Genomic DNA, 16,253 nt, shown 5'->3' with positions numbered 1-16,253 from the left:
AATCTGTAGTAGAGCTGGCAGGCATCCCAGTTTTAGCCCATTGCAGTGGGCTGCCTGGTTTTACTTCTTCAATTCAAAAGAAAGAGCACTGTAGGGGTGCCCGGGTGGCTTAGTCGGTTAAGCGTCCGACTTTCGCTCAGGTCATGATCTCGTGGTTCATGGGTTCGAGCCCCGCGTCAGGCTCTGTGCTGACAGCCAGCTCAGAGCCTGGAGCCTGTTTCAGAGTCTGTCACTCCCTCTCTCTCTGACCCTCCCCTGCTCATGCTGTCTCTCTCTCTCTCTCCTAGAAATAAATAAAACATTAAAAAAAAACAAAAGAAAGAGCACTGTGATTCATTTACAGTATCTGCCATGGTTTTGTGGCAGGAAATTGGCACAAAGCATGCTGGGTTTATCGCCATTTCTGTTTGGTTTCTACATCAGTGGATACATGACATTTTCTTTTAAAAAAATGGGAAGGATAGTATTATGGATGGCTTACTTTCTTGCTTAAAGTGTTCTCTAAACATACTACAGTGTATACTTCATTGCTTTTCATTAAGGTTGGGGTTTTTTTATTTATTTATTCTTCTGAAGATCTAAATTTCACCTGTTTCCTTTTGGCAGGGTTTTGAATTGTTGCTGTCAGCCTTGGGTGATCCCTCAGAAAGAGTAGTTAGTGCAACACATCAAGTATTTTTACCAGCCTATGCTGCCTGGACTACAGAACTTGGAAATTTACAGTCTCATCTTATACCTACATTGCTGAACAAGATAGAAAAACTTCTCAGGGTAAATGCTTTCTTTATTTAGACAGTTTATAGAAATGTAAAGAGCATGTTCTCAGTCATCTTGAAAGAACGCTGGGGAACAAAGACAGAAAGTACCACCAAGCTGAACATTCTAATAACTTGCCAGTTAAAGATTGTATTGGTCTGGAACCAAAAGAGGTTTAAGGAAGTTCTGCTTTGCTACAGCTCAGCAAGGAAGGGCATGCTCTGGGTTTATAAGCTGAAGAAGCACCTTTGTGGAACTCACCCATACGTTATGCAGAAAGTTAGCTCTTCCTCGTGTCTTCCAAAGATTTAAGGATTGGGGTAAAATATCAGCTCCAGTTCTTGGAAGGCAGTTAACTAAAATATTAGTATCTAAGGCTTTCTTGTTTACGCGATGTCAAAATGCTTTACTTGTGCTTATTTCACTGCAGTAGTTCATTTTCTCACTTCTTAAAATGAATGTTTTCTGTTTTCCCCAAGTAAAAGAAATGAAGAAAAGTTGAAAGAAAGATAGTAACTTCTTGATCTAATTTTTATACGAAAATTCCCTTTTAGAGTCTAGAAGAAAAACTAACATTTCTTTAATGTGTCTTATGTGCATCATTCTTTAGATACTTCATAAATAATATAGATTATTTCATTCTTAACAACCCTTTGAATTATATTTTGGTTTTTGGTAGCTTTGAAATATATTTTGGTATTTTGAGCATTTAGGTAGCTTCCCCAGGGCCTTAGAGCTGTCAGATGACGGAACCAGGATCTCTTTCGTTCTACCCTCAAATTTTAAAGAATTTTAAGGCTCTTAACTACTCTGTAAACAGTCTTATATGTAGTTCTTTAATTTAAAAATTGGGCTGTTTTTTCTATAAATTTCAAGTGGATATTTAAAAAAAAACTATAAATAGACAACTAGACTGGAAAGTACTCCTTTTTATGAAACCTGGGAAATTTTTTAAAGTATTTTTTAAATGTTTGTATTCCTTCTACCTGAGATTTATCCATACCTTGTTTTTCTGAAGTTCCATTTCATAATATGGTTAATTCCATTTGCTATTAAACATACCTGAAGTATTCAGCATAACTAGTAATTCTTCCATGAAGAGATTAATTTAGAATTTGATAGTGTGTAACTCATATATCTGGTACCTCTGACACAGCTTTTGTAATATTAGTAACATATTTATTAGTAAACACTTTTATCTAATGATTCTATTTTTCAGTTTAACAGTTGGTTTCTGTGTACCATACCAATCCTCTTACTCTTTTTTTCTTTCTGTTACCTCTTTTGTTTCCTTTTGAAATTTTTTATCCTCCATTTCATCTCTTCATTGAAGTACTTTAAAGTGCTTTAAGTGCTGCCGCATTCAGATGCCACCAAATCTGTATAAGGAGATCGGATGTGAGAGAAGGAAAATAGCAAAAGCTCTTGCTGGTTCAACGGTTGAACATTTAAAGTGATTCATGTGGATCACTTTAATTTCTTTATCCTGACTTATAAATTTCAAAGAATAAGACCCATTTAAAAGAAAAAAAGCCTGAGGCTGCCTGGGTGGCTCTGTGGGTTAAGTATCCAACTTTGGCTCAGATCATGTTCCTGAGTTCGAGCCCTGCATCGGGCTCTGTGCTGACAGCTCAAAGCCTGGAACCTGCTTCAGATTCTGTGTCTCCCTCTCTCTCTGCCCCTCCCCTGCTTGCGCATGTGCGCTCTATCTCCCTCTCTCAAAAATAAACAAACATTGGGGTGGGGGGAGGAAAAAAGCCTGTAAAAGAAGTTTCATACAAATGGAAATGATTGATGTTCACCCTGAAGTTTTCTATATGAAAGATTTTATTGCTTATCGAGTGCCTTAGTGCTTCCTCACATTTTCATGTACTTAGAGAAGTTAAGAAAAGATTCATGGATATCTCCGTTAGGTGTTGTGCTGAGTCTAACATACAGATTTCTTAATTGTTTCATTAATTGCCACAGAAAGGAAGAGCATTATAAATACTTAATTTCAGAAAACTAAAACTAGCTTCCACCTCCTTATGTTTCAGGAAGGCGAGCACGGGCTGGATGAACATAAGCTCCACATGTATCTTTCCGCTTTGCAGTCCTTGATCCCCTCTCTCTTTGCATTAGTGCTGCAGAATGCACCTTTCTCCAGCAAAGCCAAGCTTCATGGTGAAGTGCCACAGATAGAAGGTACTGACCTGAAATTGTGGAAGGAAGATGTAGAACATTGGCAGTTTAGTTTCCCAAGGAGTTGTTTTTGGTTAAACTTCTAAAAATTACTTTATATGAAAGCATAATTACTAAAACACATGTGTGGAATTTCGTGGTCATAGATGGTAAGATAGCTAGGGTAAACTGTGGCTTCATCTTTTATGGATAAGCCTCCTAGTATGTTTTCTAATATTTGTACTTTCTTTTTCCATTCCTAATCAATAGTCTTTTTACAACCTTTTATTCCGGTGGCCGAAATAAGTTTTCTTTCATTAATAGAGCTGAATTAATGAAAAGATTCACCTAATAGTTACCATTGCCAGTTTATGAAGCTTGTCATTTCCACTTTCTTTACACTTTTTCTCCCCCACCTGTTTCATCTTATTTTCGATCGGGGAAGGTAAATATAATTACTCTTTCCTACTATGTCCTCGACAGGAATATAAGCATATGCAACAGGATGTTTTTCTCCGAAGAAGGAATATGACTTATTTTCAGAAATATGTGAAATTGATAGCAAAGGCCAGGATTTTCTTATCTCAGTGTCCACCTAACCATTAAGTGACCTTTGACCCATGGCACTTAGTAACCCCACTGCACCCAATCCCTAGGATAAATGGCTGTAGACAGGCTGTTACTCTATATGAGATCCCTTTGCCAATTTCTCAAATTTCTGAAATTGTCCATGTGTCTTGCCAACTTCTGATAAACAAAAGAATGCTAACATGTCAACAGACGCTGTTTTTAGAATTCCAGTTGTCATGTAAAGTAAACTGTGGGCAATTTACCTATAATATTTGAGATGTGAAGCAGTGTCCAAGCACAGCACAAAAATGGCATATTACATTTGAATGTCTGTTTTACTGGAAAAATTGAGAATAGATGGGGTTAATTTAACATTTTAAAATATTACTGAGGAGAAGGAAAATTCAGACTGTTACAAAAAGTCTTCATAAAGCATTCACAGCCGACTGCTTCAGGTTCCACCCCTGCATATACTAAGGTTCTTTGTCTGCCTAGGGGCTTTCCTGTCTAATTCCCACTCTTTCTCTTTCTGTCCTGCCATATTGGTGTGCTAGGGCTGCCATAATCAAATACCACAAACTGAAATCTGTTGTCCCACAGTTCTGGAACGCTCAAGGTTTCAGATCATGCTGTCAGCAGGTTTGGTTCCTTCTGATGGCTCTGAGGAAGACGCTGTCCCATGCCTCCCTCCTCGCTTCTGGTGTTTTGCTAGCAATCTTTGTCATTCCTTGGCTTATAGACTCATCACCCCAACCTCTGCCTTCATTTTCATGTTCCGTTCTCCCTCTGTGTGTGTTGGTATGTCCAGATTTCCCCTTTTTATAAGATTGGTAATAGTAGACTAGAGGCCCACCCTACTCCAGTATGACCTCATCTTAACCTAATTACATCCACAACGACACTGTTTCCAAATAAGGTCACATTCTGAGATTAGGACCTCAATGTAGCAATTTTTTGGAGGGCACATAGATTAACCTATAACATTTGCTGTCATTCATTCATTCATTTATAAAACTAACTCTTGAATGTTACCTGATGCCAAGCTTGTGCTTGGGATTAGATGAAAATTGTCAAAACAACTGCTTTACCATCCTGTATATATTTCTTCCAGTGTTTATGTGACCTTTCCTTGTGATTATGTCTTCATCATACCAAAAGTAACCTTCCCTTTATAATTCTTCTAGACTGAATATGACTCTCTGACTTTTAACGGCAGCCATAATTGTTAATGTTATTATACCCACTTCTTGGTTATAAATTATTTTAAATGAGAAAATATTATATTCTTATTTAGGGTCTATACATCCATGTCTGTATGTCTACCTATATATACATCCCTCTATTTGGGATATAATTCATTCTAAGTGAAGATTTATTTTCTCTTAAATAATAGAAACACAAATATTTTTATTGCCAATTTATTCTACAGCAGTAGCTAATATTTATGCCAGGCACTATTCTAAACACTTGAGATACATTCATGAATAAAATAGACACAACTTTCTGCTTTCAGAGAGCTTACATTCTAATGAGAGGGGAATACACTAAAGAGTCATAACAGCTGTTACTTTGGGATAATTGTGATTGTTTTATTGACAGTAAAATGCTGGTATTTTGCTATCCTATTAAAATGACGTTCTGGGGACCTTTCTGTAGTTCTATATTGTTAAAAATCCTGTTAAAAAGAACAATGTTTCTTGAACCATTCTGTTTACTTACCTGTAATAATTGAGTTACCCAAGTAATTGCTTATTTTTTGACATTATTTTGCTTCTGTTGGACCTACCTTTAAATCTTTAGACCTCACTTTCCCTGTAGTTAATCTTGACACATCTATTTTACTTTAAGCTGTTCTATTATTTTTCAATAGCTTATTAGTATTAATGAAGGAATGACATTCATCCTATCATAGTACAGCAGATTGTGACAAGTATTCTATAACCCTGTTTGAAATTAAATCAGATATCCTTTGACATGATACATTTCTATAAGAAGGACAAATATCTTTCGCAATCCAAATCTGTTTATTCCTGGATTGAGATACAGTGAGGATTCAAGCAGAAACCTCAGATAGTGAGAGATACCATGTTACCCAAACTCATTTATTTGTTGGTTGGTGTATTATGATAGCAAATAGGAGAGTTCAACTAGCAAGGGGGTGACCTTTATCTGTCTTTAATATATTGTTAAAAGACTTGGGCAGTATATAGAGACAATAACATCTTAATTTTGTTTTTGAACATTTTAAAAATTATGTGAATTTATGTTTTCTTAAGTTTAATAATAATTATTAAGCCATTAACATGTTTTGAGAAAATTATGTATTTTTGCATCTTTTAGGATATTAGCCTCTATGCAGGAGTTGTTGGGCAATTAGGGGTTTCTAAGAGTTAATGAGGTGTTGGCATATGTTATCCATTTAATAGCCATCAAGAAGTGTTCTCTATTTCATTGACATAAATAGTCTAGTGGAATTACAAGTATTTCTTTTTTTCTTTTTTAATCAAATTCAAATCCATGTTTCAGCTAACATCTTATCTTTGGGCCAACTTTAATTTAACCTAAATGAGTTCACTCTTCATTAGCAAACTATTTCATTACAGTATCCATTTATTAACTATTTAGTCTCCTAAAATCATTTTTCAGATGTGTTCAGTTTGTTCACATGTGACAAGAATTTGTTTCATTTTTTAAACAAATGTTTTGATTAATATCTTTCAGTTTTCTAAAGTTTATCATAAGCAATAAAATATCAGGAGACAGAATCTTATTTGCCTTCTCACAGACTAGTTAGCTTCACAAACTGCCATTTTCACATTATTTGTTTTGTTTCCATTATTTATAGTGACTAGGTTCCCTCGGCCTATGTCGCCTCTTCAAGATGTGTCTACTATAATTGGAAGTCGTGAGCAATTGGCAGTGCTCCTACAACTTTATGATTACCAGCTGGAACACGAGGGTACAACAGGCTGGGAGACTTTACTGTGGGTTGTCAATCAATTGTAAGTTACCGCCTCCATATTCATGTGGTACGCCTCCAACAGTCGATGGAAGATAGCTCACTGTGTTTAGCTTTGGCACTGAGGGACAAAATATAACAGAATCTAAAAAATGTAACAAAACATAACTTGGCATTATCTGTGGTAAACTTCTTTAGGAGAGGAGATTTATACCACTGGATACGTAGGTGTTTATCTGTGAGGATGGTGCTGCCGGATTATGTCAAAAGGACCTGTCTGCTGCCTTGTTGTTGTCTGATAGTGTGATGGATTTTAAACTACATCCTGATTGTCATTTCTGAAGCTAACATGGATGCCTTGTTAGCCAGGCTCTTGTGTGAAGCATCAAATCCAGTGATTTGTGTCTCATTAACTCCATAGTCAAAACTCTGCCGTTAAGGTTCCATATATTTTATGGCAAGCAGTTAAAGTTTAAGAAGTTTATAGAGTAGAATATAAATTTAAAACCTTTTCAGAGCATCTCAAACCACTCCTTTGATTTGCAATTTTACCGGCTGTGAAAAGCGAAACAATAGGTTGTTAGGTTTGCATTGTGCAGACATTGGCAAGGAAACAGTAATTCATATGTATCCCCTGCCTATTTTTCTTTCCTTTCACATTCAGGTTGCCACAACTTATAGAAATAGTTGGCAAAATTAACGTTACTTCAACTGCCTGTGTCCATGAATTCTCCAGATTTTTCTGGCGCCTTTGCCGGACATTTGGCAAAATTTTTACAAACACTAAGGTAAAAATTTGTATTCCATATTTTCTTATACGCAAGAGATAGAGAAATGTAATGTGTTAAATAATGCTGTAACAGATTAAATAAAAGCATGAACTTTACCTTTTAATATCTTAGAAAGCTATGATAGTAAAAGAAAATTCTAGTCAGTAATATTCTTACATTTATTTGTTTTTAGATGATTTAGCCTAAACTTAGTTGTATCCAGATTTGGATATAACATCTACACACTAGATTTCTTAAAGATTTCCAGCATAGGCCATATCAGGGGACTCCACTGATTCTTTGATGCGCTTCTACTGCCTTAGCACCCACCACACGTTCAGGAAACAGCTGTTTGCTCAGCACACTTTGGTCAAAGCCCCAGGCGACTGTGGAACCAACATAGCCTCTATCGAAGACTTGCTGCCAGACCAGCTCTTCGAATAGCGTGGGCACTTGAGATTCATGCTGCATATTTCAGTCACTACCAAAACTAGTGTTTGTCACATCTGCATATCCAGGTTATTTTACAGTTTTGGATACTACAGTTGGAATGTCCTTAGATCCCAGTTTCATCTTTAATCCCTTTGTCTTGCTAGCATATTGTCAAGGCAGTTCTTTAGAGAGGTAATAAAAACATAAAGATACAATTGTTATAATCAAATGCTAATCAAGAGGTTTAAAAGGTAAGAATTTTGTGCAGCTCTTTACTATTAACTATTACTTTACTCTGTAGTTATCTAAACATTTAAAGCAAAATAGTTTGGTACAGGAGACTGGACAAAATTCAGAAGATTAGTTATAATCCTATTATGTTTGTGACCTATAACAATTAAGTTATCTGGGCTTAGCCTTGGCATGCGTGAACTGAAGAAGTTACTTCAGTGTCTTTTTGTTCTCTAAGTATGATGCTGTAGATTAATCTTCTAACTGTGGGCTTCCCTTCTGTTTAAGTTCTTATGCCTGACCTGTCGCTAGGAGGCCAAACACTTAGACCTTGATGCTACTGTAGAAGAAGCCAGATCATTTTATATTTTTCACTAACATCTAATTATTAAATATAATTTGATTTTATGGTTATCAACATTGGCAAAAATTGTTTGACATCTCCAAAAGAAGTAGCTATTATTAAAAAAAAAAAGTAAGTAGGAGTTCACTTGAATACTTAATCAGTACATGGTTGACTTCAGTGCCCTGAAATCTGTGATAATGTTAAAAATAAAAAATTGAAGTAAGCATTTAAGAGCTTAAAAAATTATAGGTAAATTCTGTATTTGATGCTTAAATTTCAATTTTAAGGAAGTTAAAATTTAAGCAGATGGATATTACATGATGAATATGTTACTTATTGAATACCTTAAACGAATGGAATTTCTTATTCATTCCTTTTAAATACAGCAAAGTTTTAAAAAGTATATCTAATAATATGATAATATTTACCTAAATAATCTTTCTGTCATGAATTAAGATGTAATAATTCCAAGCACGTGAAGTCATCTTGGAAATTATTTTAATTTAGTGAAAGAAACCAAAGACTCTTCAGAAAATACCTGCTGACTTGAATTTATTTTGAAAATATTTTCTCTCTAAAGGTGTTGTTTTTAGTCAAAACTTGTCAAAACAAGTCAAAAACTTGACTCTTTTTTTATTTTAAGCCTCTTATGAATTGTTATATCTCCTGGGCTCCTGGGTAGCTCAGTTGGTTTAGTGTCCAATTCTTGATTTCGGCTCAGGTCATATTCTCACAGTTCGTGAGATCGAGCCCCACATCAGGTGCCATGCTGACAGCTCCTGCGTGCATTTGCACTCTCAAAATAAATAACCTTAAAAAAAAAAGAAATTGTTATATTTCTGATTACTTAAATGGTCCATAAAGCAAAGTAAATGAGTGAATGATGAATGAATGAATGAATGAATGAATGTAGTAGCAGTAGTAAGCATTTTATTTATTTAATTTTCAATTGATCCACTGGACTGAAACTTTTTGGATCTTTTCTTTGGGTTGCTTTAGGTCAAACCTCAGTTCCAGGAGATTTTAAGACTGTCTGAAGAAAACATTGGTAAGTTCATTTGTTATTAGTTTTTTTTTTTTTAATTTAATTTTAATCTTTTTAACATTTATTTTTGAGAGAGAGAAAGACATGGAGTGCAAGCAGGGGATGGACATAAAGAGAGGGTGACACAGAATCTGAACTGTCAGCACTGAGCCTGATGCAGGACTCAAACGCACAAGCTGTATGACCATGACCTGAGCCAAACTCAGACGTCCAACCAACTGAGCTACCCAGGCGCCCCCATTTGTTATTACTTTTAAAAACAATTGAGTCTCTTTACTCAGGAAAAATACTATGCCCATTGTGTGCAAATTGTATAAATGAACTAGCAAGTACAGTGAAAAGGCAAATTCATTTCTTGGTTTTATAAATTTGATTATAAATATCTACCTCCCTTGCAATTAAATTGACCTAAGGCGAAGTTTCTCAAACTGAGTACTTGTACCCTTGTAGGTTTGAAATAGTATATTCACAATACAGAAAATTATAAAATAATGGATCTCTAATGCATAATTAGTTATTTAGAATTTTTAAAATGAAATAAAATATAGTGGAAGAGAATGTAAGATGTGCGTATGGTTTTAAAATGAAACTACGTGCTTAAGGGGCACCTGGGTAGTTCAGTCAGTTAAGTTCTTGGTTTCAGTTCAGGTCATGATCTCATGGCCAACAGATCTAGCCCCACTGATAGTGCAGAACCTGCTTGGGATCCTCTCTGCCTCTCTCTGCCCTTCCCCCACATGCATGCATGCGTGCACGCACTCTCAAAATAAAAAAATAAAAAAAAACTACATACTTAAATGGGCAGTTCCAGTCCCTCTGTTGATAGCTTTCACTCCTCTGTCTTAAGAAGTCTACTTAGAGCGCCATTGACCTAAAAACTTGTTTCTTTGTGGATCTTAACTTCCTGTGTATTTTTCTAGTCTCTACAAATAAATTGTAGAAAATGTTAGAAAGACAAATATATAGCCCTCCTTTTTTTTCCTTTTTTACTTGGTCAGTTTTGGACATATAGATAATTCTTAATCACTGTCATACCTTAGAGGTTTCTAGTAATCTAGAAAACCTATCTTGAGCTGTCCTCAGAGATTGTTAGAGATGAATGAATAAATCTTTTCCTTTTAAGTTTGAAATATGATGAGATCTTGTTTGATCAATGCTTCCCAAGGGTTAATGTTGATATATTTTCAAGGGTTAATGTTGATATATTTTCAAGAGTTAATGTTTAGAATGCCTAAAAGTTGGTATTATCTGTTTAGTTATTCTAATGATAAATTAGTAAAGAATATTTACATATTTTAAAAACTGACAGTTTTTAGAATTATTAGTTAGCTCTGAGAATCTAGTTTTTCATGTAGGAAGAGATTACTAATCCCTGTATATATAGTTTATATCTATGAATCCAACTTAAGCCTGTGTTCCTAAGCTCAGACCTAACTCTCAACTACCATCGTCACATTCAACCAGTATCAGTACTCCCCCAAAGAAAAAATTACTCTTACTAAGAGCATAAACAAATCTCAAGTACTAATTGATGTGAAAATGGAACTTTCTTTTTTGCTACAATTCCTTCAGGGCGGTTAGTTAAATTTTTTTTATGTACTATTTTCTGAAAAGAATTTCAAACCATACAAAAATAGGAAAAAAGTAAGTAAAAATTTGGGGATACATAAGAGCAAATATAAAGCACTTAAAATCGTGCTTAAAGAACAATAAACGAGCTATTGTTGCTATAAATAATGTCATGTCATCTCTAGAATTTCTTTTTTGAAATCATCTACAGATGATTTTACAGTAGTAACCACAGGGTACTGATCCTGTGCTGGAGTGCTTGCCTGTCTTCTGCCACTTCACTTCACCTCCATTTTCCCAGCAAAAAGTCAGGGTCATCCGGCTGAAAATTCCTACGGAGGTTGCAGGAGCGGCTCTGGAACTAGACTAGTACTAGAAACTAGGTGTGTCTCATATCTGGAAGCAGATTAAATAATATATATCCAGGTGCCTCCTTTTAGCTCAGTGTCTTTACTTTTTACTGAATACTGTAGATTGAAAGCATAAAAATTTAAGACCCGCTTGTACAGACTGGCACTTGGGAGACTTCAAGAAAGCTCTAATTTCTGAGTATGGAAATGAGAGTTTAGCATCTCGTTTTAGTTATTAGAGCTCTTTCCCATGTATCAAAAATGTTTATGCTAATGGCTTTATAAAAAGTATTATCTGTATTTTTACAACAATTAGGATATGTATTTTAATCAAAATTATTTTCCAAAGTAATAATAATATGCATGTGTAAGCCTTATAACCAGTTGGAATTTTAAATATAATTTGCATTGTGACTTTTTGCTTTACACTTAAAATACTGCAGATTTCTAAAATTATTTTAATGATTTTAGATTCCTCAGCAGGAAATGGGGTCCTCACTAAAGCTACTGTCCCTATTTATGCAACGGGAGTCCTTACGTGTTATATTCAGGTAAGGGAAAAGTCCTATTACTAGAAAATGGAAAAGCACTTTCTCTTTAGAAACATATATAATATTATGCTTTTATATTATAAAAGTAATATGTATTAACAATTGCCCATAAAGGAAAACAAAATTTCTATATCTGTTTTATTCAACAAGTAATTTATAGTGTAGAGCATATTTTAATAAGTCTTCATTGAACAAATCTTGAACAAATAAATTTAGAGATTCTGTGCTTCTTGATATTTTGTTAGAAGCGTTAGATTATGCTTAGCAAAGTTTCATTGTGTCTCATGATTAATTTTTCATAAATAAATAGCAAATAAAGCACATGTATTAGGTGGAGTAAACTACAAAATGCTGTAGAATACTATACCGTATCATCATTTTTAGCAAAAAATTTTTAATAATGCCTTATGTTTCATAATTGCTACTGCATAATAAATTACCCTAAAACATAATGACTTATAACATTTTTATTTGCTCATGGACTTTGCTCAGCTCGGCCTCTCTTTTGTGGCCTTGCGGGTGGTCAGTCACTCATGTTGCATTCAAGCTTTTGGTTGGAAGGGAGGTCGGCGAGGCTGACTGAGCATCAGTCTCCGTGTATTCTTAGGGCTTCTCTCTCTCCCACGGGGCCTCTGGAGCAGCACAGCCAGACTTACTACATGTGGCTCAGGGTTCCTCAGAGCTCAGAAACAGCACCTGCTAGCCTAAAACTTAGGCTTGGAGTTTGCACATCACTCTGTTGCCTTCACTTAGTTAAAGCAAGTTACAGGCCCAGCCCAGATTCCAGAAGAGGGCACGAACCAAAGTGTGAGCCAGGAGGTGTGGTTCATTGGTGGTCACCAATACAACAAACTACCACATTCTACTTACCATTGTTTTAAGGAAACAACACATGGTGTATATTAAGGTATATCAGTCATTTTCAAGTGTGAGGCAGCCCCACCAATAAGGTCAAAGTATGGATTCAGGACAAAGCATTTTTAGAAATTGGAATGTGAGGGACACCTGGCCGGCTCAGTCGGTTAAGCATCCAACTCTAGATCTCAGTTCAGGCCATGATCTCATAGTCCATGAGCTCGAGCCTAAAATCAGACCTACAGTGCAGAGTCTGCTTAGGATTCTTTCTCTCCCCCTCTCTCTACCCCTCCCCTGCTTGCTCGCTCTCTCTCTCTCTCTCTCTCTCAAAATAAACATTTTTTAAAAGTTAGAAATTAGAATGTGAGGGGCACCTGGCTGGCTTAGTAGGTAGAGCATGTAACTCTTGATCTCAGGGTCATGAGTTTGAGCCCCACATTGGGTGTAGAGATTACTTTAAAAAATAATAATAGGGGTGCCCTGGGTGGCTCAGTCGGTTAAGTGTCCGACTTCAGCTCACGTTATGATCTCACATTCTGTGGGTTAAAGCTCTGCATCGGGCTCTGTGCTGACAACTCAGAGCCTGGAGCCTGCTTCAGATCCTGTGTCTCCCTCTCTCTCTGCCCCTCCCCCGCTCGCTCTCTGTCTCTATCTCTCAAAATAAAGACATTAAAAAAAATTTTTTTAATAATAATAATAAAAATGAATAGAGTTTAGAATTAAGAGTCAAAAAGGAGGACCTTTTTTCCTGAGTTTTCCCCCATTAATACCTAACATTTCTTTTGCCCTTTGAATTCAAAGCATAATTCATATTTATTACACTCTTCTTCCAAACAGATTTAAGCCATCTTACAGGTTTTTTTAAAATAGTTTATTGTCAAGTTGGTTTCCACAGCCATCTTACAGTTTTAAAATACGGTCCTACAGTATCACATACCTTTCAACAGAAACTCCAGTTCTGTTAAAGTAGCACAGTATTCCTTTAAACTTTTCTACACTGGTTTCAAAGACTGCCTCATAATATGAATATACACACAATCCTTATGTGTAGGGTATTTTAAGTCATGTAACTTTAATAGATTGTCTCTATTGTTCTTAAACTCGTGGAGATTAAATCCTAGCATATTGCCAGGCACAATAGTATGCATACCATTTTCCACTCTCTTTAAAAGAGAAAAAGAGCTGAAAAGCTGTTAGTCGAAAACTATTTTGTATTTAGTCGAAACTATTTTGAATCAAATACATTTTTTATCTTGAGATTTCAAAAATGAGAAATAGGATTGTGCTAAATTTTCCGATTAGAAGAATCTATGCTCATTTGGAAGTATATTCCATAGCTCTTATTTCACACTTTATGTTTTTCACATTGACAGCTTGTTTTCCAATTTTATGTATACTTTGTGTTTGACATAGTAGGCAACTAAAATTGGGTAAAGTCTTTGTTCCAACATTGCTCTGATGCTGGTTGGTCAGTGTCCTAAGCTTTACGTTAAGTAGACTGTCGTGTTCTAAAACTGCTCTGTGTTCATGCTGATCATTACTTTTGTTGATCCTTTATTCATCCTGTTGTTTTTAATCCTTTATTCATTCTAAATGAACCTGATTATGTAGAAAAAAATGATTGGTGGCAATCCAGTATTCTTCATAGATGTATTTGTTATTATTAATGCAGAAGCTATTACATCCCTAATGACAAAAACCTTAACTCTAATTTATTATATATTTATTTCCTGATAGAATGTCAGATTCCCTTCCTTTATAGACTCAGGTTAATTTAACATACAAAGTTATTTTTTAACTTTCTTAATTTAGCAGACTTATTTTTTACAATATATTTCTTAATAGAGTACAATATAAGAAAAAAGAAAAAACTTTTATGATTATGAAAATAATGGGTTTTTTTTTAATGTTTACTTATTTTTGAGACAGAGCATGTGCAGGGGAGGGGCAGAGAGAGAAGGTGACACAGAATCTGAAGCAGGCTTCAGGCTCTGAGCGGTCAGCACACCTGAGCCAAAGTCAGATACTCAGCCGACTAAGCCACCCAGGTGCCCCTGAAAATATGGTTTATTAAAGAAAGTTTGAAAATACAGATTATTTTGTAATCAAGGATATAACTGCAAACAGAAAGGGAGGCAAACCCATAAGACACTCTTAAATACAGAGAACAAGCAGGGTTGGTTAGGGGTGCAGGGGAGGAGGGAAATGGGTGATGGCCCTGAGGAGGGCACTTTTGGGGAAGAGCATTGGGTGCTATTATGTAAGTGATGAATCACTGGGCATCTTCCCTCGAAACCAGGAGCACACTGTATACAATATATGTTAAAAATAAATAAATAAATAAATAAATAAATAAATATGATCAAAAAAATAAACATTAAAAAAATCTTAAAAATAAAACAAAATAAAATGAACCCAAAAAATATATATATATATATGTTAGCTAACTTGACATAAATTACATTAAAAAATAAAAATTTTAAAAAAGATACAGGAAAAAAAGAACACAGTACTTTGTATTTCAAGAAGCATGTAGCTTCTCACCACTAATACATTGCAAAGATAGTTTCTTGGAAATGATTTTCTGCTAGGGGGATAGCTTTTACTAGTTTTAAGTATTTAATCCCAAAATTAGTGGGAACTAAAATTTATAAAAATAAATTTTAATAAAAGAATATACCTTTTCACTTTCTAAAGCAGGACTGTCTAGTAAAACTTTCTGCAACAGCGTACATAATCTGTATCTGAGCTGTCCGATGTGGGAGCCACTAGCCACCCGTGGCCATTAAGCACTTAAATTGTAGCTAGTGCTACTAAGGAACTGAATCTTTTATTGTACTTAATTTTTAATTTACATTTACATAACTGCATGTGCTGAGTGGCTACCACAATGAATAGCACAGGTCTAAGAATCTATGAATCAAGATAGTCTTTGTCCTTTTACCATCGTGATCATAGATAGATATGTTTAATAAATCTCTTTAATTAAAATGCTTCTGAGACTGGATATGTCCCCATATTTGGCAAGACTTTCTAATTGTAGGCAGGAAATTAGTATTGCTTTTCTACCTGATTGCTTGGAAATTCATTATCAGTCTTTATCCTCTATAGGAAGAAGACCGAAAACTATTAGTGGGATTCTTAGAAGACGTAATGACCCTGCTTTCATTATCGCATGCTCCTCTTGATAGTTTGAAGGCTTCTTTCGTGGAACTGGGGTAAAATTAATAGCTTATATTTGGTTTTTAATTCATATAAAGTTTTAAAATTGTATTCATAGAGTACATAGTTTGAGTCAAAAAATATTGGCACCCATACCAAATCTTTTGGTTTTGAGGCCTAAGAAGTTTTTTTAGTTTTTGGTTTGGTTTTTGGTTTTGCTTATTTGTACATTCTCAATATTTTATAATCAACAAATTGTAATAAAAGAGTGGGAGAAATAGTACAGACATATGTTTTCTTTGAAGCAGTTGAAGAAATAAAGTTCAGATTTGAAGAAAATTTAGTTTCACCAAACTGAAAAAGGAGCCCCAAGTGAAAGTTCATTAAGCCCCTTTTCCCTTTCCGTTGCCTGAACCTGCTCATAATCACATCATCTAGCTGTTAATGTCGTTTTATCTGTGCCTTTATTGCAAACAGGCTTCGGCACTTATTAACAA

The 16,253-nt window shown here is 35.1% G+C and overlaps 1 protein-coding gene across 4 annotated transcripts in view; it reads left to right on the top strand.

Moving 5' to 3' along the window:
- RELCH (RAB11 binding and LisH domain, coiled-coil and HEAT repeat containing) overlaps nt 1-16,253 on the top strand; it is a 111,256-nt gene that overhangs the window by 65,144 nt on the left and 29,859 nt on the right. For all 4 annotated transcript variants that reach the window (XM_077777619.1, XM_077777618.1, XM_077777617.1 and 1 more), the window contains exons 15-21: nt 607-771; nt 2,793-2,940; nt 6,332-6,488; nt 7,110-7,233; nt 9,224-9,272; nt 11,660-11,739; nt 15,706-15,812. In XM_077777619.1, the coding sequence (XP_077633745.1) occupies nt 607-771; nt 2,793-2,940; nt 6,332-6,488; nt 7,110-7,233; nt 9,224-9,272; nt 11,660-11,739; nt 15,706-15,812 (830 nt within the window). The remainder of the gene's footprint in view (nt 1-606; nt 772-2,792; nt 2,941-6,331; nt 6,489-7,109; nt 7,234-9,223; nt 9,273-11,659; nt 11,740-15,705; nt 15,813-16,253) is intronic.

This window comes from Crocuta crocuta, unplaced genomic scaffold, assembly GCF_008692635.1.
Source record: "Crocuta crocuta isolate KB4526 unplaced genomic scaffold, BGI_CrCroc_1.0 scaffold36, whole genome shotgun sequence".
Classification (NCBI taxonomy): Eukaryota; Metazoa; Chordata; class Mammalia; order Carnivora; family Hyaenidae; genus Crocuta; species Crocuta crocuta.
This window is presented reverse-complemented; position numbering and strand designations above follow the sequence as displayed.